The sequence below is a fragment of the Scyliorhinus torazame genome, chromosome 16, assembly GCF_047496885.1.
Source record: "Scyliorhinus torazame isolate Kashiwa2021f chromosome 16, sScyTor2.1, whole genome shotgun sequence".
Classification (NCBI taxonomy): Eukaryota; Metazoa; Chordata; class Chondrichthyes; order Carcharhiniformes; family Scyliorhinidae; genus Scyliorhinus; species Scyliorhinus torazame.
In genome coordinates, this window is record NC_092722.1 from 81686636 (window position 1) to 81708220 (window position 21585).

The 21585-nt window shown below is 67.2% G+C and overlaps 1 protein-coding gene across 1 annotated transcript in view; it reads left to right on the forward strand.

Annotated features, from left to right (window-relative positions):
- The window catches only part of ncapd2 (non-SMC condensin I complex, subunit D2), a 136209-nt gene extending 114845 nt beyond the window's left edge, over positions 1-21364 (forward strand). The window contains exons 30-32 of the mRNA XM_072477587.1: positions 1387-1504; positions 3115-3249; positions 21071-21364. Coding sequence (XP_072333688.1) covers positions 1387-1504; positions 3115-3249; positions 21071-21186 — 369 coding nt within the window. The 3' untranslated portion in view covers positions 21187-21364. The remainder of the gene's footprint in view (positions 1-1386; positions 1505-3114; positions 3250-21070) is intronic.
- Positions 21365-21585: the final 221 nt, after the last annotated feature.

Here is a 21585-nt window from a genome sequence, read left to right on the forward strand (position 1 = left end):
CCCCTCCCTCTCCCCTCTCCCCACCCCCCTCCCCCTCTCCCACCCCCTCCCCCTCTCCCTCCCCCCTCCCCTCTCCCTCCCCCTCCCCTCTCCCCTTCTCCCTCCCTCTCCCCTCTCCCTCTCCCCTCCACCCCTCCCTCTCTCTCCCCTCTCCCCTCACTCCCCCTCTCCCCCTCCCTCCTCCCTCTCCCCTCCCCTCTCCCTCCCTCTCCCTCTCCCCTCCCCGCCTCCCTCCCCTCTCCCTCTCCACTCCCCCCCCACTCCCTCCCCTCTCCCCTCCTCCCCACTCCCTCCCTCTCCCCTCCCCACTCCCCTCCCTCTCACCCCCTCCCCACTCCCTCCCTCTCCCCCTCCCCCACTCCCCTCCCTCCCCCTCCCCCACCCTCCCTCTTCCCCTCCCCCACTCCCTCCCTCTCCCCCCTCCCTCTCCCCCTCCCCACTCCCTCCCTCCCTCTTCCCCCCTCCCTCTCCTCTCCCTCCCTCTCCTCTCCCTCCCCCTCTCCCTCCCTCTCCCCCCTCCCCTCTCCCTCTCCCTCCTCCCTCTCCCTCTCCCTCTCCCTCCCCCTCTCCCTCCTCCTCTCCCTCTCCCTCCCTCTCCCCCTCCCTCCCCTCTCCCTCTCCCTCTCCCCTCCCTCTCCCCTCCCCCTCCCCCTCTCCCCTCCCTCTCCCCTCCCTCTCCCCTCCCTCTCCCTCCCCCTCCCTCTCCCTCCCCTCCCCTCTCCCCTCTCCCCTCCCTCTCCCCTCTCCCCTCCCTCTCCCCTCTCCCTCCCTTCTCCCTCTCTCCCTCTCCCTCTCCTCCCCTCCCCCTCCCCCTCCCCCTCCCCCCCCCCCCCTCCCCCCCCCTCCCCCTCCCCCCCCATCCCCTCCCCCTCTCCCCTCTACCTCTCTCCCTCCCTCCCGCGACACACTCCCTTCCTCCCGCGACACACTCCCTCCCTCCCGGACACACTCCCCCTCCCGCGACACACTCCCTCCCTGCCGCGACACCGCTCCCTCCCTGCCGCGACACGCTCCCTCCCTCCCTCCTGCAGCACTCTCCCGCGACACACTCCCTCCCTCCCGCGACACACTCCCTCCCTGCCGCGACACTCTCCCTCCCTGCCGCGACACGCTCCCTCCCTGCCGCGACACGCTCCCTCCCTCCCTCCTGCAGCACTCTCCCGCGACACACTCCCTCTCGTTCCCCTCCCCGTCCCCCACTCTCTGGGCTTCTCCCTCCTTCGCTCGCGCTCTCGCTTCCTCTCTGGGCCTCTCATTCTCTCTCTTTCTCTCTCTGGGCCTGTGTGCTACCCACTTGGTGGCTGTCCCTTGCTCAGTTCTTCCCCTCCACCTTCCTTTCCCCTCTCTTCCCTCGCCCTCTAATGCCTCTTTCTCCCATCTCCGCAGGCCCTTGTCGATGAATTTGAGCAGCGGCTCTCTCGCTGCCACAATCGTGGTTTGGAGGAGGGGGACATTGGTGAGCTGGCACCAAACCCAGCAGTGAAGGGCCCAGCCAAGCCATCGGGTAAGCACGGCCACGCACCAGGGTCGGGTTCAAGGTCACCGGAGTTTGGGGAGGGGGAGGCAATGTTCCAGAGGCTAAACTCTAGTGTCTGACCTGAATATTCGGGATCACAAGGAGGCTCACAGCCAGTGACGTGCTTTCATTGAAGAGTCACGATGTAGGAAATGCAACAGCCATTTTGCACACAGGAAGATTGAACAAACATCAATGTGATAATGACCCCACTCCCTCGATACTGATCCTCCGACAGCGCGGCACTCACTCAGTACTGACCCCCCCCGACCATGCGGCACTCCCTCAGTACTGACCCTCCGACAGTGCGGCGCTCCCTCAGTACTGACCCTCCGACAGTGTGGCGCTCCCTCAGTACTGACCCTCCGACAGTGCGGCGCTCCCTCAGTACTGACCCTCTGACAGTGCGGCGCTCCCTCAGTACTGACCCTCTGACAGTGCGGCACTCCCTCAGTACTGACCCTCCGACAGTGCGGCGCTCCCTCAGTACTGACCCTCCGACAGTGCGGCGCTCCCTCAGTACTGACCCTCCGACAGTGCGGCACTCCCTCAGTACTGACCCTCCGACAGTGCGGCGCTCCCTCAGTACTGACCCTCCGACAGTGCGGCGCTCCCTCAGTACTGACCCTCCGGCAGTGCGGCGCTCCCTCAGTACTGACCCTCCGACAGTACGGCGCTCCCTCAGTACTGACCCCCCGACCGTGCGGCGCTCCCTCAATACTGACCCCCCGACCGTGTGGCACTCCCTCAATACTGACCCCCCGACAGTGTGGTGCTCCCTCAGTACTGACCCCCCGACCGTGTGGCGCTCCCTCAATACTGACCCCCCAACAGTGTGGCGCTCCCTCCGTACTGTCACTCCGGCAGTGCAGCACTCCCTCCGTACTGTCACTCTGGCAGTGCGGCGCTCCCTCCGTACTGTCACTCCGGCAGTGCGGCGCTCCCTCCGTACTGTCACTCCGGCAGTGCGGCGCTCCCTCCGTACTGTCACTCCGGCAGTGCGGCGCTCCCTCCGTACTGTCACTCCGGCAGGGCGGCACTCCCTCAGTACTGTCTCTCCGGCAGTGCAGCACTCCCTCAGTACTGTCTCTCCAGCAGTACGGCACTCCCTCCGTACTGTCACTCCGGCAGTACGGCACTCCCTCCGTACTGTCTCTCCGGCAGTGCAGCACTCCCTCAGTACTGTCTCTCCAGCAGTGCAGCACTCCCTCCGTACTGTCACTCCGGCAGTACGGCACTCCCTCCGTACTGTCACTCCGGCAGTACGGCACTCCCTCAGTACTGTCTCTCCGGCAGTGCAGCACTCCCTCAGTACTGTCTCTCCAGCAGTGCAGCACTCCCTCCGTACTGTCACTCCGGCAGTACGGCACTCCCTCCGTACTGTCACTCCGGCAGTGCGGCGCTCCCTCCGTACTGTCACTCCGGCAGTGCGGCGCTCCCTCAGTACTGTCACTCCGGCAGTACGGCACTCCCTCCGTACTGTCACTCCGGCAGTGCGGCGCTCCCTCAGTACTGACCCACTGACAGAGGGGGATGACATTAAACAACCGGTACTTCTAGCCATGGCCAGCCTAACTAAGTGTCTCCTCCCTTGGCAGCTAAGAAGACGGCCAAAGGGGCCACCCGGGGGGGAAAGCTGGTAACTCCCAGGCTGCGCAAGCCTCGCCAACCAAGCCGTAGGTTGTGTATAACCTTCTCCAGTGACGAAACCTCGGAAGAGGAGAATGAGGAAGGTGAGTCAAGGCTGCAGGTGGTGACAGATCAAGGCGAAGGTCAAGCTATTCTCGGAGTATTGTTTTGCCTCATGTGGGGGCTGATTAATCTCCTGGGGGGAAATGACATGACGCCCGCACACACCCACATGCTCTCTCCCTCTCACTGGCACATACGTATGTTCTCTTAGTTAATGTGCGGGTTTCCTCGATAACAGCGCGCTTGCCTTCTATCTCCCAACCTGAGCTCGCCCTCTACCTCTCTACGCGCGCTAGCCCTCTATCTCCCTACGCGCGCTCACCTTCTATCTCTACGCACGCTCACCTTCTATCTCTACGCGCACTTGCCTTTTATCACTACGCATGCTCGTAATCTATCTCTACGCGCGCTCGCCCTCTGTCTTTATACGCGCGGTCGCCCTCTGTCTTTCTACGCGCGCTCGCCTCTGTCTTTCTCCGCGCGCTCGCCCTCTGTCTACGCGCGCTCGCCCTCTGTCTCACTACGCACGCTCGCCCTCTGTCTCACTACGCACGCTCGCCCTCTGTCTCTCTACTACGCTCGCCCTCTGTCTTTCTACGCGCGCTCGCCCTCTGTCTCTCTGCGCGCGCTCGCCCTCTGTCTCTCTGCGCGCGCTCGCCCTCTGTCTCTCTGCGCGCGCTCGCCCTCTGTCTCTCTACGCCTGCTCGCCCTCTGTCTCTCTAGGCGCGCTCGCCCTCTTTCTCTCTAGGCGCGCTCGCACTCTATCTACGCGCGCTCGCCCTCTATCTCGCTAGGTGCGCTCGCCCTCTGTCTCTCGGCGCGCTCGCTCTCTGTCTCTCTAGGCGCGCTCGCCCTCTGTCTCTCTACGCCTGCTCGCCCTCTGTCTCTCTAGGCGCGCTCGCCCTCTATCTCTCTAGGCGCGCTCGCCCTCTATCTCTCTAGGCGCGCTCGCCCTCTATCTCTCTAGGAGCGCTCGCCCTCTATCTCTCTCGGCGCTCTCGCCCTCTATCTCTCTAGGCGCGCTCGCACTCTATCTACGCGCGCTCGCCCTCTATCTCTCTAGGCGCGCTCGCCCTCTGTCTCTCTAGGCGCGCTCGCCCTCTTTCTCTCTAGGCGCGCTCGCCCTCTTTCTCTCTCGGCGCGCTCGCACTCTATCTCTCTCGGCGCGCTCGCCCTCTATCTCTCTAGGCGCGCTCGCACTCTATCTACGCGCGCTCGCCCTCTCTCTCTCTAGGCGCGCTCGCCCTCTTTCTCTCTAGGCGCGCTCGCACTCTATCTCTCTCGGCGCGCTCGCCCTCTATCTCTCTAAGCGCGCTCGCACTCTATCTACGCGCGCTCGCCCTCTATCTCTCTAGGCGCGCTCGCCCTCTGTCTCTCTAGGCGCGCTCGCCCTCTATCTCGCTAGGTGCGCTCGCCCTCTGTCTCTCTAGGCACGCTCGCCCTCTTTCTCTCTAGGCGCGCTCGCACTCTATCTCTCTCGGCGCGCTCGCCCTCTATCTCTCGAGGCGCGCTCGCCCTCTATCTACGCGCGCTCGCCCTCTATCTCTCTAGGCGCGCTCGCCCTCTGTCTCTCTAGGCGCGCTCGCCCTCTGTCTCTCTAGGCGCGCTCGCCCTCTATCTCTCTAGGCGCGCTCGCCCTCTGTCTCTCTACGCGCGCTCACCCTCTGTCTCTCTAGGCGCGCTCGCCCTCTATCTCTCTCGGCGCGCTCGCCCTCTATCTCTCTAGGCGCGCTCGCCCTCGATCTCTCTCGGCGCGCTCGCCCTCGATCTCTCTAGGCGCGCTCGCCCTCTATCTCTCTCGGCGCGCTCGCCCTCTATCTCTCTCGGCGCGCTCGCCCTCTATCTCTCTACGCGCGCTCGCCTTCTGTCTCTCTAGGCACGCTCGCCCTCTATCTCTCTCGGCGCGCTCGCCCTCTATCTCTCTCGGCGCGCTCGCCCTCTATCTCTCTAGGCGCGCTCGCCCTCTATCTCTCTCGGCGCGCTCGCCCTCGATCTCTCTAGGCGCGCTCGCCCTCTATCTCTCTCGGCGCGCTCGCCCTCTATCTCTCTCGGCGCGCTCGCCCTCTATCTCTCTACGCGCGCTCGCCCTCTGTCTCTCTAGGCACGCTCGCCCTCTATCTCTCTGCGCGCTCGCCCTCTATCTCTCTCGGCGCGCTCGCCCTCGATCTCTCTAGGCGCGCTCGCCCTCTATCTCTCTAGGCGCGCTCGCCCTCTATCTCTCTAGGCGCGCTCGCCCTCTATCTCTCTAGGCGCGCTCGCCCTCTATCTCTCTAGGCGCGCTCGCCCTCGATCTCTAGGCGCGCTCGCCCTCTATCTCTCTAGGCGCGCTCGCCCTCTGTCTCTCTAGGCGCGCTCGCCCTCTATCTCTCTCGGCGCGCTCGCCCTCGATCTCTCTAGGCGCGCTCGCCCTCTATCTCTCTAGGCGCTCTCGCCCTCTATCTCTAGGCGCGCTCGCCCTCTGTCTCTCTAGGCGCGCTCGCCCTCTATCTCTCTAGGCGCGCTCGCCCTCTGTCTCTCTAGGCGCGCTCGCCCTCTGTCTCTCTAGGCGCGCTCGCCCTCTGTCTCTCTAGGCGCGCTCGCCCTCTATCTCTCTAGGCGCGCTCGCCCTCTGTCTCTCTACGCGCGCTCGCCCTCTGTCTCTCTACGCGCGCTCGCCCTCTGTCTCTCTACGCGCGCTCGCCCTCTGACTCTCTACGCGCGCTCGCCCTCTATCTCTCTTGGCGCGCTCGCCCTCTGTCTCTCTAGGCGCGCTCGCCCTCTATCTCTCTAGGCGCGCTCGCCCTCTGTCTCTCTACGCGCGCTCGCCCTCTGTCTCTCTAGGCGCGCTCGCCCTCTGTCTCTCTAGGCGCGCTCGCCCTCTGTCTCTCTAGGCGCGCTCGCCCTCTGTCTCTCTAGGCGCGCTCGCCCTCTGTCTCTCTACGCGCGCTCGCCCTCTGTCTCTCTACGCGCGCTCGCCCTCTGTCTCTCTACGCGCGCTCGCCCTCTGTCTCTCTAGGCGCGCTCGCCCTCTGTCTCTCTAGGCCCGCTCGCCCTCTGTCTCTCTCGGCGCGCTCGCCCTCTATCTCTCTAGGCGCGCTCGCCCTCTGTCTCTCTACGCGCGCTCGCCCTCTGTCTCACTAGGCGCGCTCGCCCTCTGTCTCTGTACGCGTGCTCGCCCTCTATCTCTCTAGGCGCGCTCGCCCTCTGTCTCTCTAGGCCCGCTCGCCCTCTATCTCTCTAGGCTCGCTCGCCCTCTGTCTCTCTAGGCCCGCTCGCCCTCTGTCTCTCTAGGCCCGCTCGCCCTCTGTCTCTCTAGGCGCGCTCGCCCTCTATCTCTAGGCGCGCTCGCCCTCTGTCTCTCTAGGCGCGCTCGCCCTCTATCTCTCTCGGCGCGCTCGCCCTCGATCTCTCTAGGCGCGCTCGCCCTCTATCTCTCTAGGCGCTCTCGCCCTCTATCTCTAGGCGCGCTCGCCCTCTGTCTCTCTAGGCGCGCTCGCCCTCTATCTCTCTAGGCGCGCTCGCCCTCTGTCTCTCTAGGCGCGCTCGCCCTCTGTCTCTCTAGGCGCGCTCGCCCTCTGTCTCTCTAGGCGCGCTCGCCCTCTATCTCTCTAGGCGCGCTCGCCCTCTGTCTCTCTACGCGCGCTCGCCCTCTGTCTCTCTACGCGCGCTCGCCCTCTGTCTCTCTACGCGCGCTCGCCCTCTGACTCTCTACGCGCGCTCGCCCTCTATCTCTCTTGGCGCGCTCGCCCTCTGTCTCTCTAGGCGCGCTCGCCCTCTATCTCTCTAGGCGCGCTCGCCCTCTGTCTCTCTACGCGCGCTCGCCCTCTGTCTCTCTAGGCGCGCTCGCCCTCTATCTCTCTAGGCGCGCTCGCCCTCTATCTCTCTAGGCGCGCTCGCCCTCTATCTCTCTAGGAGCGCTCGCCCTCTATCTCTCTCGGCGCTCTCGCCCTCTATCTCTCTAGGCGCGCTCGCACTCTATCTACGCGCGCTCGCCCTCTATCTCTCTAGGCGCGCTCGCCCTCTGTCTCTCTAGGCGCGCTCGCCCTCTTTCTCTCTAGGCGCGCTCGCACTCTATCTCTCTCGGCGCGCTCGCCCTCTATCTCTCTAGGCGCGCTCGCACTCTATCTACGCGCGCTCGCCCTCTATCTCTCTAGGCGCGCTCGCCCTCTTTCTCTCTAGGCGCGCTCGCACTCTATCTCTCTCGGCGCGCTCGCCCTCTATCTCTCTAAGCGCGCTCGCACTCTATCTACGCGCGCTCGCCCTCTATCTCTCTAGGCGCGCTCGCCCTCTGTCTCTCTAGGCGCGCTCGCCCTCTATCTCGCTAGGTGCGCTCGCCCTCTGTCTCTCTAGGCACGCTCGCCCTCTTTCTCTCTAGGCGCGCTCGCACTCTATCTCTCTCGGCGCGCTCGCCCTCTATCTCTCGAGGCGCGCTCGCCCTCTATCTACGCGCGCTCGCCCTCTATCTCTCTAGGCGCGCTCGCCCTCTGTCTCTCTAGGCGCGCTCGCCCTCTGTCTCTCTAGGCGCGCTCGCCCTCTATCTCTCTAGGCGCGCTCGCCCTCTGTCTCTCTACGCGCGCTCGCCCTCTGTCTCTCTAGGCGCGCTCGCCCTCTATCTCTCTCGGCGCGCTCGCCCTCTATCTCTCTAGGCGCGCTCGCCCTCGATCTCTCTCGGCGCGCTCGCCCTCGATCTCTCCAGGCGCGCTCGCCCTCTATCTCTCTCGGCGCGCTCGCCCTCTATCTCTCTCGGCGCGCTCGCCCTCTATCTCTCTACGCGCGCTCGCCTTCTGTCTCTCTAGGCACGCTCGCCCTCTATCTCTCTCGGCGCGCTCGCCCTCTATCTCTCTAGGCGCGCTCGCCCTCTATCTCTCTCGGCGCGCTCGCCCTCGATCTCTCTAGGCGCGCTCGCCCTCTATCTCTCTCGGCGCGCTCGCCCTCTATCTCTCTCGGCGCGCTCGCCCTCTATCTCTCTACGCGCGCTCGCCCTCTGTCTCTCTAGGCACGCTCGCCCTCTATCTCTCTCTGCGCGCTCGCCCTCTATCTCTCTCGGCACGCTCGCCCTCGATCTCTCTAGGCGCGCTCGCCCTCTATCTCTCTAGGCGCGCTCGCCCTCTATCTCTCTAGGCGCGCTCGCCCTCTATCTCTCTAGGCGCGCTCGCCCTCTATCTCTCTAGGCGCGCTCGCCCTCGATCTCTAGGCGCGCTCGCCCTCGATCTCTAGGCGCGCTCGCCCTCTATCTCTCTAGGCGCGCTCGCCCTCTGTCTCTCTAGGCGCGCTCGCCCTCTATCTCTCTCGGCGCGCTCGCCCTCGATCTCTCTAGGCGCGCTCGCCCTCTATCTCTCTAGGCGCTCTCGCCCTCTATCTCTAGGCGCGCTCGCCCTCTGTCTCTCTAGGCGCGCTCGCCCTCTATCTCTCTAGGCGCGCTCGCCCTCTGTCTCTCTAGGCGCGCTCGCCCTCTGTCTCTCTAGGCGCGCTCGCCCTCTGTCTCTCTAGGCGCGCTCGCCCTCTATCTCTCTAGGCGCGCTCGCCCTCTGTCTCTCTACGCGCGCTCGCCCTCTGTCTCTCTACGCGCGCTCGCCCTCTGTCTCTCTACGCGCGCTCGCCCTCTGACTCTCTACGCGCGCTCGCCCTCTATCTCTCTTGGCGCGCTCGCCCTCTGTCTCTCTAGGCGCGCTCGCCCTCTATCTCTCTAGGCGCGCTCGCCCTCTGTCTCTCTACGCGCGCTCGCCCTCTGTCTCTCTAGGCGCGCTCGCCCTCTGTCTCTCTAGGCGCGCTCGCCCTCTGTCTCTCTAGGCGCGCTCGCCCTCTGTCTCTCTAGGCGCGCTCGCCCTCTGTCTCTCTACGCGCGCTCGCCCTCTGTCTCTCTACGCGCGCTCGCCCTCTGTCTCTCTACGCGCGCTCGCCCTCTGTCTCTCTACGCGCGCTCGCCCTCTGTCTCTCTACGCGCGCTCGCCCTCTGTCTCTCTAGGCGCGCTCGCCCTCTGTCTCTCTAGGCCCGCTCGCCCTCTGTCTCTCTCGGCGCGCTCGCCCTCTATCTCTCTAGGCGCGCTCGCCCTCTGTCTCTCTACGCGCGCTCGCCCTCTGTCTCACTAGGCGCGCTCGCCCTCTGTCTCTGTACGCGCGCTCGCCCTCTATCTCTCTAGGCGCGCTCGCCCTCTGTCTCTCTAGGCCCGCTCGCCCTCTATCTCTCTAGGCTCGCTCGCCCTCTGTCTCTCTAGGCCCGCTCGCCCTCTGTCTCTCTAGGCCCGCTCGCCCTCTGTCTCTCTAGGCGCGCTCGCCCTCTATCTCTAGGCGCGCTCGCCCTCTGTCTCTCTAGGCGCGCTCGCCCTCTATCTCTCTCGGCGCGCTCGCCCTCGATCTCTCTAGGCGCGCTCGCCCTCTATCTCTCTAGGCGCTCTCGCCCTCTATCTCTAGGCGCGCTCGCCCTCTGTCTCTCTAGGCGCGCTCGCCCTCTATCTCTCTAGGCGCGCTCGCCCTCTGTCTCTCTAGGCGCGCTCGCCCTCTGTCTCTCTAGGCGCGCTCGCCCTCTGTCTCTCTAGGCGCGCTCGCCCTCTATCTCTCTAGGCGCGCTCGCCCTCTGTCTCTCTACGCGCGCTCGCCCTCTGACTCTCTACGCGCGCTCGCCCTCTATCTCTCTTGGCGCGCTCGCCCTCTGTCTCTCTAGGCGCGCTCGCCCTCTATCTCTCTAGGCGCGCTCGCCCTCTGTCTCTCTACGCGCGCTCGCCCTCTGTCTCTCTAGGCGCGCTCGCCCTCTGTCTCTCTAGGCGCGCTCGCCCTCTGTCTCTCTAGGCGCGCTCGCCCTCTGTCTCTCTAGGCGCGCTCGCCCTCTGTCTCTCTACGCGCGCTCGTCCTCTGTCTCTCTACGCGCGCTCGCCCTCTGTCTCTCTACGCGCGCTCGCCCTCTGTCTCTCTAGGCGCGCTCGCCCTCTGTCTCTCTAGGCGCGCTCGCCCTCTGTCTCTCTAGGCCCGCTCGCCCTCTGTCTCTCTCGGCGCGCTCGCCCTCTATCTCTCTAGGCGCGCTCGCCCTCTGTCTCTCTACGCGCGCTCGCCCTCTGTCTCACTAGGCGCGCTCGCCCTCTGTCTCTGTACGCGCGCTCGCCCTCTATCTCTCTAGGCGCGCTCGCCCTCTGTCTCTCTAGGCCCGCTCGCCCTCTATCTCTCTAGGCTCGCTCGCCCTCTGTCTCTCTAGGCCCGCTCGCCCTCTGTCTCTCTAGGCCCGCTCGCCCTCTGTCTCTCTAGGCGCGCTCGCCCTCTATCTCTAGGCGCGCTCGCCCTCTGTCTCTCTAGGCGCGCTCGCCCTCTGTCTCTCTAGGCGCGCTCGCCCTCTGTCTCTCTACGCGCGCACGCCCTCTGTCTCTCTACGCGCGCTCGCCCTCTGTCTCGCTACGCGCGCTCGCCCTCTGTCTCGCTACGCGCGCTCGCCCTCTGTCTCGCTACGCGCGCTCGCCCTCTGTCTCGCTACGCGCGCTCGCCCTCTGTCTCTCTAGGCGCGCTCGCCCTCTGTCTCTCTACGCGCGCTCGCCCTCTGTCTCTCGGCGCGCTCGCCCTCTGTCTCTCTACGCGCGCTCCCCCTCTATCTCTAGGCGCGCTCGCCCTCTATCTCTAGGCGCGCTCGCCCTCTATCTCTCTTGGCGCGCACGCCCTCTATCTCTCTAGGCGCGCTCGCCCTCTATCCCTCTAGGCGCGCTCGCCCTCTATCTCTCTAGGCGCGCACGCCCTCTATCTCTCTAGGCGCGCTCGCGCTCTATCTCTCTCGGCGTGCTCGCCCTCTGTCTCTCTCGGCGCGCTCGCCCTCTATCTCTCTAGGCGCGCTCGCCCTCTATCTCTCTAGGCGCGCTCGCCCTCTATCTCTCTAGGCGCGCTCGCCCCCTATCTCTCTAGGCGCGGTCGCCCTCTATCTCTCTAGGCGCGCTCGCCCTCTATCTCTCTAGGCGCGCTCGCCCTCTATCTCTCTCGGCGCGCTCGCCCTCTATCTCTCTCGGCGCGCTCGCCCTCTGTCTCTCTACGCGCGCACGCCCTCTGTCTCTCTACGCGCGCTCGCCCTCTGTCTCTCTACGCGCGCTCGCCCTCTGTCTCTCTACGCGCGCTCGCCCTCTGTCTCGCTACGCGCGCTCGCCCTCTGTCTCGCTACGCGCGCTCGCCCTCTGTCTCGCTACGCGCGCTCGCCCTCTGTCTCGCTACGCGCGCTCGCCCTCTGTCTCTCTAGGCGCGCTCGCCCTCTGTCTCTCTACGCGCGCTCGCACTCTGTCTCTCGGCGCGCTCGCCCTCTGTCTCTCTACGCGCGCTCGCCCTCTATCTCTAGGCGCGCTCGCCCTCTATCTCTCTTGGCGCGCACGCCCTCTATCTCTCTAGGCGCGCTCGCCCTCTATCTCTCTAGGCGCGCTCGCCCTCTATCTCTCTAGGCGCGCACGCCCTCTATCTCTCTAGGCGCGCTCGCGCTCTATCTCTCTCGGCGTGCTCGCCCTCTGTCTCTCTCGGCGCGCTCGCCCTCTATCTCTCTAGGCGCGCTCGCCCTCTATCTCTCTAGGCGCGCTCGCCCTCTATCTCTCTAGGCGCGCTCGCCCCCTATCTCTCTAGGCGCGGTCGCCCTCTATCTCTCTAGGCGCGCTCGCCCTCTATCTCTCTCGGCGCGCTCGCCCTCTATCTCTCTCGGCGCGCTCGCCCTCTATCTCTCTAGGCGCGCTCGCCCTCTGTCTCTCTAGGCGCGCTCGCCCTCTATCTCTCTAGGCGCGCTCGCCCTCTATCTCTCCAGGCGCGCTCGCCCTCTATCTCTCTAGGCGCGCTCGCCCTCTATCTCTCTAGGCGCGCTCGCCCTCTATCTCTCTAGGCGCGCTCGCCCTCGATCTCTCTAGGCGCGCTCGCCCTCGATCTCTCTAGGCGCGCTCGCCCTCTATCTCTCTAGGCGCGCTCGCCCTCTATCTCTCTAGGCGCGCTCGCCCTCTATCTCTCTACGCGCGCTCGCCCTCTATCTCTCTACGCGCGCTCGCCCTCTATCTCTCGAGGCGCGCTCGCCCTCTATTTCCCAACGCGCGCTCGCCCTCTGTCTCTCTAGGCGCGCACGCCCTCTATCTCTCTACGCGCGCTCGCCCTCTGTCTCGCTACGCGTGCTCGCCCTCTGTCTCTCGGCGCACTCGCCCTCTCTCTCTAGGCGCGCTCAACCTCTATCTCTCTAGGCGCTCTCGCCCTCTATCTCTCTAGGCGCGCACGCCCTCTATCTCTCTAGGCGCGCTCGCCCTCTATCTCTCTAGGCGCGCTCGCCCTCTATCTCTAGGCGCGCTCGCCCTCTGTCTCTCTAGGCGCGCTCGCCCTCTATCACTCTAGGCGCGCTCGCCCTCTATCTCTCTAGGCGCGCTCGCCCTCTATCTCTCTCGGCGCGCTCGCCCTCTATCTCTCTCGGCGCGCTCGCCCTCTATCTCTCTAGGCGCGCTCGCCCTCTATCTCTCTCGGCGCGCTCCGTCTCTATCTCTCGAGGCGCGCTCGCCCTCTGTCTCTCTAGGCGCGCACGCCCTCTATCTCTCTCGGCGCGCTCGCCCTCTGTCTTTCTACGCGCGCTCGCCCTCTGTCTTTCTACGCGCGCTCGCCCTCTGTCTTTCTACGCGCGCTCGCCCTCTATCTCTCTAGGCGCTCTCGCCCTCTATCTCTAGGCGCGCTCGCCCTCTGTCTCTCTAGGCGCGCTCGCCCTCTATCTCTCTAGGCGCGCTCGCCCTCTGTCTCTCTAGGCGCGCTCGCCCTCTGTCTCTCTAGGCGCGCTCGCCCTCTGTCTCTCTAGGCGCGCTCGCCCTCTATCTCTCTAGGCGCGCTCGCCCTCTGTCTCTCTACGCGCGCTCGCCCTCTGTCTCTCTACGCGCGCTCGCCCTCTGACTCTCTACGCGCGCTCGCCCTCTATCTCTCTTGGCGCGCTCGCCCTCTGTCTCTCTACGCGCGCTCGCCCTCTATCTCTCTAGGCGCGCTCGCCCTCTGTCTCTCTAGGCGCGCTCGCCCTCTGTCTCTCTAGGCGCGCTCGCCCTCTGTCTCTCTAGGCGCGCTCGCCCTCTGTCTCTCTAGGCGCGCTCGCCCTCTGTCTCTCTAGGCGCGCTCGCCCTCTGTCTCTCTACGCGCGCTCGCCCTCTGTCTCTCTACGCGCGCTCGCCCTCTGTCTCTCTACGCGCGCTCGCCCTCTGTCTCTCTAGGCGCGCTCGCCCTCTATCTCTAGGCGCGCTCGCCCTCTATCTCTCTAGGCGCGCACGCCCTCTATCTCTCTAGGCGCGCTCGCGCTCTATCTCTCTCGGCGTGCTCGCCCTCTGTCTCTCTCGGCGCGCTCGCCCTCTATCTCTCTAGGCGCGCTCGCCCTCTATCTCTCTAGGCGCGCTCGCCCTCTATCTCTCTAGGCGCGCTCGCCCCCTATCTCTCTAGGCGCGGTCGCCCTCTATCTCTCTAGGCGCGCTCGCCCTCTCTCTCTAGGCGCGCTCGCCCTCTATCTCTCTCGGCGCGCTCGCCCTCTATCTCTCTCGGCGCGCTCGCCCTCTATCTCTCTAGGCGCGCTCGCCCTCTGTCTCTCTAGGCGCGCTCGCCCTCTATCTCTCTAGGTGCGCTCGCCCTCTATCTCTCTAGGCGCGCTCGCCCTCTATCTCTCTAGGCGCGCTCGCCCTCTATCTCTCTAGGCGCGCTCGCCCTCTATCTCTCTAGGCGCGCTCGCCCTCTATCTCTCTAGGCGCGCTCGCCCTCTATCTCTCTAGGCGCGCTCGCCCTCTATCTCTCTAGGCGCGCTCGCCCTCTATCTCTCTAGGCGCGCTCGCCCTCTATCTCTCTAGGCGCGCTCGCCCTCTATCTCTCTAGGCGCGCTCGCCCTCTATCTCTCTAGGCGCGCTCGCCCTCTATCTCTCTAGGCGCGCTCGCCCTCTATCTCTCTAGGCGCGCTCGCCCTCTATCTCTCTAGGCGCGCTCGCCCTCTATCTCTCTACGCGCGCTCGCCCTCTATCTCTCTACGCGCGCTCGCCCTCTATCTCTCGAGGCGCGCTCGCCCTCTATTTCCCAACGCGCGCTCGCCCTCTGTCTCTCTAGGCGCGCTCGCCCTCTGTCTCGCTACGCGCGCTCGCCCTCTGTCTCTCGGCGCGCTCGCCCTCTGTCTCTCTAGGCGCGCTCGCCCTCTATCTCTCTAGGCGCTCTCGCCCTCTATCTCTCTAGGCGCTCTCGCCCTCTATCTCTCTAGGCGCGCACGCCCTCTATCTCTCTAGGCGCGCTCGCCCTCTATCTCTCTAGGCGCGCTCGCCCTCTATCTCTAGGCGCGCTCGCCCTCTGTCTCTCTAGGCGCGCTCGCCCTCTATCTCTCTAGGCGCGCTCGCCCTCTATCTCTCTAGGCGCGCTCGCCCTCTATCTCTCTAGGCGCGCTCGCCCTCTATCTCTCTCGGCGCGCTCGCCCTCTATCTCTAGGCGCGCTCGCCCTCTATCTCTCTCGGCGCGCTCCGTCTCTATCTCTCGAGGCGCGCTCGCCCTCTGTCTCTCTAGGCGCGCACGCCCTCTATCTCTCTAGGCGCGCGCGCCCTCTGTCTCTCGAGGCGCGCTCGCCCTCTGTCTCTCTACGCGCGCTCGCCCTCTGTCTCTCTCGGCGCGCTCGCCCTCTATCTATCTAGGCCCGCGCGCCCTCTGTCTCTCTACGCGCGCTCGCCCTCTATCTCTCTAGGCGCGCACGCCCTCTATCTCTCTACGCGCGCACGCCCTCTATCTCTCTACGCGCGCGCGCCCTCTGTCTCTCTAGGCGCGCACGCCCTCTATCTCTCTACGCGCGCACGCCCTCTATCTCTCTACGCGCGCACGCCCTCTGTCTCTCTAGGCGCGCGCGCCCTCTGTCTCTCTAGGCGCGCACGCCCTCTGTCTCTCTAGGCGCGCACGCCCTCTGTCTCTCTAGGCGCGCGCGCCCTCTGTCTCTCTACGCGCGCTCGCCCTCTGTCTCTCTACGCGCGCTCGCCCTCTGTCTTTCTACGCGCGCTCGCCCTCTGTCTTTCTACGCGCGCTCGCCCTCTGTCTTTCTACGCGCGCTCGCCCTCTGTCTTTCTACGCGCGCTCGCCCTCTGTCTTTCTACGCGCGCTCGCCCTCTGTCTTTCTACGCGCGCTCGCCCTCTGTCTTTCTACGCGCGCTCGCCCTCTGTCTTTCTACGCGCGCTCGCCCTCTGTCTTTCTACGCGCGCTCGCCCTCTGTCTTTCTACGCGCGCTCGCCCTCTGTCTTTCTACGCGCGCTCGCCCTCTGTCTTTCTACGCGCGCTCTCCCTCTGTCTTTCTACGCGCGCTCGCCCTCTGTCTTTCTACGCGCGCTCGCCCTCTGTCTTTCTACGCGCACTCGCCCTCTGTCTCTCTACGCCTGCTCGCCCTCTGTCTCTCTAGGCGCGCTCGCCCTCTGTCTCTCTACGCCTGCTCGCCCTCTGTCTCTCTAGGCGCGCTCGCCCTCTATCTCTCTAGGCGCGCTCGCCCTCTATCTCTCTTGGCGCGCTCGCCCTCTATCTCTCTAGGCGCGCTCGCCCTCTGTCTCTCTACGCGCGCTCGCCCTCTGTCTCTCTACGCGTGCCCGCCCCGTTAGCTCTCTGCGCGCGCCCGCCCCGTTAGCTCTCTGCGCGCGCCCCGCCCCGTTAGCTCTCTGCGCGCTCCCGCCCCGTTCGCTCTCTGCGCGCGCCCGCGCCGTTCGCTCTCTGCGCGCGCCCGCCCCGTTCGCTCTCTGCGCGCGCCCGCCCCGTTCGCTCTCTGCGCGCGCCCGCCCCGTTCGCTCTCTGCGCGCGCCCGCCCCGTTCGCTCTCTGCGCGCGCCCGCCCCGTTCGCTCTCTGCGCGCGCCCGCCCCGTTCGCTCTCTGCGCGCGCCCGCCCCGTTCGCTCTCTGCGCGCGCCCGCCCCGTTCGCTCTCTGCGCGCGCCCGCCCCGTTCGCTCTCTGCGCGCGCCCGCCCCGTTCGCTCTCTGCGCGCGCCCGCCCCGTTCGCTCTCTGCGCGCGCCCGCCCCGTTCGCTCTCTGCGCGCGCCCGCCCCGTTCGCTCTCTGCGCGCGCGCGCCCCGTTCGCTCTCTGCGCGCGCCCGCCCCGTTCGCTCTCTGCGCGCGCCCCGCCCCGTTCGCTCTCTGCGCGCGCCCGCCCCGTTCGCTCTCTGCGCGCGCCCGCCCCGTTCGCTCTCTGCGCGCGCCCCGCCCCGTTCGCTCTCTGCGCGCGCCCGCCCCGTTCGCTCTCTGCGCGCGCGCCCGCCCCGTTCGCTCTCTGCGCGCGCGCCCGCCCCGTTCGCTCTCTGCGCGCGCGCGCCCGCCCCGTTCGCTCTCTGCGCGCGCGCGCCCGCCCCGTTCGCTCTCTGCGCGCGCCCGCCCGCCCCGTTCGCTCTCTGCGCGCGCCCGCCCCGTTCGCTCTCTGCGCGCGCCCGCCCCGTTCGCTCTCTGCGCGCGCCCGCCCCGTTCGCTCTCTGCGCGCGCCCGCCCCGTTCGCTCTCTGCGCGCGCCCGCCCCGTTCGCTCTCTGCGCGCGCCCGCCCCGTTCGCTCTCTGCGCGCGCCCGCCCCGTTCGCTCTCTGCGCGCGCCCGCCCCGTTCGCTCTCTGCGCGCGCCCCGCCCCGTTCGCTCTCTGCGCGCGCCCGCCCCGTTCGCTCTCTGCGCGCGCCCGCCCCGTTCGCTCTCTGCGCGCGCCCGCCCCGTTCGCTCTCTGCGCGCGCCCGCCCCGTTCGCTCTCTGCGCGCGCCCGCCCCGTTCGCTCTCTGCGCGCGCCCGCCCCGTTCGCTCTCTGCGCGCGCGCGCCCGCCCCGTTCGCTCTCTGCGCGCGCGCGCCCGCCCCCTTCGCTCTCTGCGCGCGCGCGCCCGCCCCCTTCGCTCTCTGCGCGCGCGCCCGCCCCCTTCGCTCTCTGCGCGCGCGCCCGCCCCCTTCGCTCTCTGCGCGCGCCCGCCCCCTTCGCTCTCTGCGCGCGCCCGCCCCCTTCGCTCTCTGCGCGCGCCCGCCCCCTTCGCTCTCTGCGCGCGCCCGCCCCCTTCGCTCTCTGCGCGCGCCCGCCCCCTTCGCTCTCTGCGCGCGCCCGCCCCCTTCGCTCTCTGCGCGCGCCCGCCCCCTTCGCTCTCTGCGCGCGCCCGCCCCCTTCGCTCTCTGCGCGCGCCCCGCCCCCTTCGCTCTCTGCGCGCGCCCGCCCCCGTTCGCTCTCTGCGCGCGCCCGCCCCCTTCGCTCTCTGCGCGCGCCCGCCCCCTTCGCTCTCTGCGCGCGCCCGCCCCGTTCGCTCTCTGCGCGCGCCCGCCCCGTTCGCTCTCTGCGCGCGCCCGCCCCGTTCGCTCTCTGCGCGCGCCCCGCCCCGTTCGCTCTCTGCGCGCGCCCGCCCCGTTCGCTCTCTTGCGCGCGCCCGCCCCGTTCGCTCTCTGCGCGCGCCCGCCCCGTTCGCTCTCTGCGCGCGCCCGCCCCGTTCGCTCTCTGCGCGCGCCCGCCCCGTTCGCTCTCTGCGCGCGCCCGCCCCGTTCGCTCTCTGCGCGCGTGCTCCGCCCCCGTTCGCTCTCTGCGCGCGCCCGCCCCGTTCGCTCTCTGCGCGCGCCCGCCCCGTTCGCTCTCTGCGCGCGCCCGCCCCGTTCGCTCTCTGCGCGCGCCCGCCCCGTTCGCTCTCTGCGCGCGCCCGCCCCGTTCGCTCTCTGCGCGCGCCCGCCCCGTTCGCTCTCTGCGCGCGCCCGCCCCGTTCGCTCTCTGCGCGCGCCCGCCCCGTTCGCTCTCTGCGCGCGCCCGCCCCGTTCGCTCTCTGCGCGCGCCCGCCCCGTTCGCTCTCTGCGCGCGCCCGCCCCGTTCGCTCTCTGCGCGCGCGCGCTCCGTTCGCTCTCTGCGCGCGCCCGCCCCGTTCGCTCTCTGCCCGCGCACCCCCTTTCTCTCTCTGCCCGCGCACCCCCCTTTCTCTCTCTGCCCGCGCACCCCCCCTTTCTCTCTCTGCCCGCGCACTTCCCCCCTTTCTCTCTCTGCCCGCGCACTTCCCCCCTTTCGCTCTCTGCCCGCGCACCCCCCCTTTCGCTCTCTGCCCGCGCCCCCCCCCTTTCGCTCTCTGCCCGCGCCCCCCCCCGTTCGCTCTCTGCGCGCGACCGCCCCGTTCGCTCTCTGCGCGCCCCCGCCCCGTTCGCTCTCTGCGCGCGCCCGCCCCGTTCGCTCTCTGCGCTCGCCCGCCCCAGCGCTCTCTGCGCGCGCCCGCCCCGTTCGCTCTCTGCTCGCCCTCTGTCTCTCTACGCGCGCTCGCCCTCTGTCTCTCTACGCGCGCTCGCCCTCTGTCTCTCTAGGCGCGCTCGCCCTCTGTCTCTCTACGCGCGCTCGCCCTCTGTCTCTCTAGGCGCGCTCGCCCTCTGTCTCTCTACGCGCGCTCGCCCTCTGTCTCTCTACGCGCGCTCGCCCTCTGTCTTTCTACGCGCGCTCGCCCTCTGTCTTTCTACGCGCGCTCGCCCTCTGTCTTTCTACGCGCGCTCGCCCTCTGTCTTTCTACGCGCGCTCGCCCTCTGTCTTTCTACGCGCGCTCGCCCTCTGTCTTTCTACGCGCGCTCGCCCTCTGTCTTTCTACGCGCGCTCGCCCTCTGTCTTTCTACGCGCGCTCGCCCTCTGTCTTTCTACGCGCGCTCGCCCTCTGTCTTTCTACGCGCGCTCGCCCTCTGTCTTTCTACGCGCGCTCGCCCTCTGTCTTTCTACGCGCGCTCGCCCTCTGTCTTTCTACGCGCGCTCGCCCTCTGTCTTTCTACGCGCGCTCGCCCTCTGTCTTTCTACGCGCGCTCGCCCTCTGTCTTTCTACGCGCGCTCGCCCTCTGTCTTTCTACGCGCGCTCGCCCTCTGTCTTTCTACGCGCGCTCGCCCTCTGTCTTTCTACGCGCGCTCGCCCTCTGTCTTTCTACGCGCACTCGCCCTCTGTCTCTGTACGCCTGCTCGCCCTCTGTCTCTCTAGGCGCGCTCGCCCTCTGTCTCTCTACGCCTGCACGCCCTCTGTCTCTCTAGGCGCGCTCGCCCTCTGTCTCTCTAGGCGCGCTCGCCCTCTGTCTCTCTAGGCGCGCTCGCCCTCTGTCTTTCTACGCGCGCTCGCCCTCTGTCTTTCTACGCGCGCTCGCCCTCTGTCTTTCTACGCGCGCTCGCCCTCTGTCTTTCTACGCGCACTCGCCCTCTGTCTCTGTACGCCTGCTCGCCCTCTGTCTCTCTAGGCGCGCTCGCCCTCTGTCTCTCTACGCCTGCACGCCCTCTGTCTCTCTAGGCGCGCTCGCCCTCTGTCTCTCTAGGCGCGCTCGCCCTCTGTCTCTCTAGGCGCGCTCGCCCTCTGTCTCTCTACGCGCGCTCGCCCTCTGTCTCTCTACGCGCGCTCGCCCTCTGTCTCTCTAGGCGCGCTCGCCCTCTGTCTCTCTAGGCGCGCTCGCCCTCTGTCTCTCTAGGCGCGCTCGCCCTCTGTCTCTCTACGCGCGCTCGCCCTCTGTCTTTCTACGCGCGCTCGCCCTCTGTCTTTCTACGCGCGCTCGCCCTCTGTCTTTCTACGCGCGCTCGCCCTCTGTCTTTCTACGCGCGCTCGCCCTCTGTCTTTCTACGCGCGCTCGCCCTCTGTCTTTCTACGCGCGCTCGCCCTCTGTCTTTCTACGCGCGCTCGCCCTCTGTCTTTCTACGCGCGCTCGCCCTCTGTCTTTCTACGCGCGCTCGCCCTCTGTCTTTCTACGCGCAGCTCGCCCTCTGTCTTTCTACGCGCGCTCGCCCTCTGTCTTTCTACGCGCGCTCGCCCTCTGTCTTTCTACGCGCGCTCGCCCTCTGTCTTTCTACGCGCACTCGCCCTCTGTCTCTCTACGCCTGCTCGCCCTCTGTCTCTCTAGGCGCGCTCGCCCTCTGTCTCTCTAGGCGCGCTCGCCCTCTGTCTCTCGGCGCGCTCGCCCTCTATCTCTCTAGGCGCGCTCGCCCTCTATCTCTCTAGGCGTGCTCCCCCTCTATCTCTCTAGGCGTGCTCCCCCTCTATCTCTCTACGCGCGCTCGCCCTCTGTCTCTCTACGCGTGCCCGCCCCGTTCGCTCTCTGCGCGCGCCCGCCCCGTTCGCGCTCTGCGCGCGCCCGCCCCGTTCGCTCTCTGCGCGCGCCCTCCCCGTTCGCTCTCTGCGCGCGCCCTCCCCGTTCGCTCTCTGCGCGCGCCCGCCCCGTTCGCGCTCTGCGCGCTCCCGCCCCGTTCGCTCTCTGCGCGCGCCCGCCCCGTTCGCGCTCTGCGCGCTCCCGCCCCGTTCGCTCTCTGCCCGCGCACGCCCCGTTCGCTCTCTGCCCGCGCCCACCCCCTGTTCGCTCTCTGCCCGCGCACCCCCCTTTCTCTCTCTGCCCGCGCACCCCCCCTTTCTCTCTCTGCCCGCGCACTTCCCCCCTTTCTCTCTCTGCCCGCGCACCCCCCCTTTCGCTCTCGGCCCGCGCACCCCCCCTTTCGCTCTCTGCCCGCGCACCCCCCCCCCCCCCCCCCCCCGTTCGCTCTCTGTGTCCTCCCCTTCCCCCCCCCCCCCCCCCTCCCCCTACTCCTCCCTCCCCTTCCCCTTCCCCCCCCTCCCCCTCTCCCACTCTGGCTTGGGGAGTGTAGGGGGCTGGAGGGGGTTACAGAGATAGGGATGGTTATAGGGGCTGGACGAGGTTTCAGGGATTGGGGGCGGTGTGGGGGCTGGAGGAGGTTCCAGAGATTGGGAGGTTTAAAAGGGCTGGAGGAGTTTTCAGGGTTAGGGAGTGGTGCAGGGGTTGGAAGAGGGTACAGAGATGGGTAGGGTGGATGATGTTTAGGTAAGGGCTAGAGTTTTGAACATCGCCATGTTGCCCTCCCGACATGTGGGCCGTTGACGAGGTTTCGGGAGGTGGAGCCTTATTTTGTGTGGGGTTGGGGGGGGGGGGGTGGAGATTGGTCAGGGTCGCACTGTCACAGAGGGCAGACCTAATTGAACAACTGTTCCGTCCCGCAGGTGTGGCACTGGAGTCCGAGACGCCCAAGATTACCTCTCCAATCCGCCGATCTACGAGGGGCAGGAACCCCAGATACACAAGAGACTGTACCCCCGGGGAAGACAGCGGCGATTGATGTCTGTGAGAGTGGGGTGGGGGGGGGAGCAAATGGGGTTCTGTCCCTCTGTTCCCCATTGTGACCTGTGATGCCATCAACTCAGTTGGCGAACTCTCTGAATTCTCTCTTCTCGTATCTCAGTTTTTAAACCTTTGTATATATTTCCTGTGGTTCAATAAAATGTTTTTGTTTATAATGTGGGCCGGATTAGTCTGACCTTCGGGGAATATCTTCTAATTTGTGTGGCATTGGGGCGAGAGGAGTCTCTGTAAAAGACAGGAGAGGCCTCACACCATTCATTCCGAACTTTTGTTTAAATGTGTTCACGGGGTTGTGCAAGCAGCTGCCTGGACCCAGCATTTATCCCCCATCCTTAATTGACCCTCGAGGAGGTGGAGGGTGAGCCGCCATCTTGAA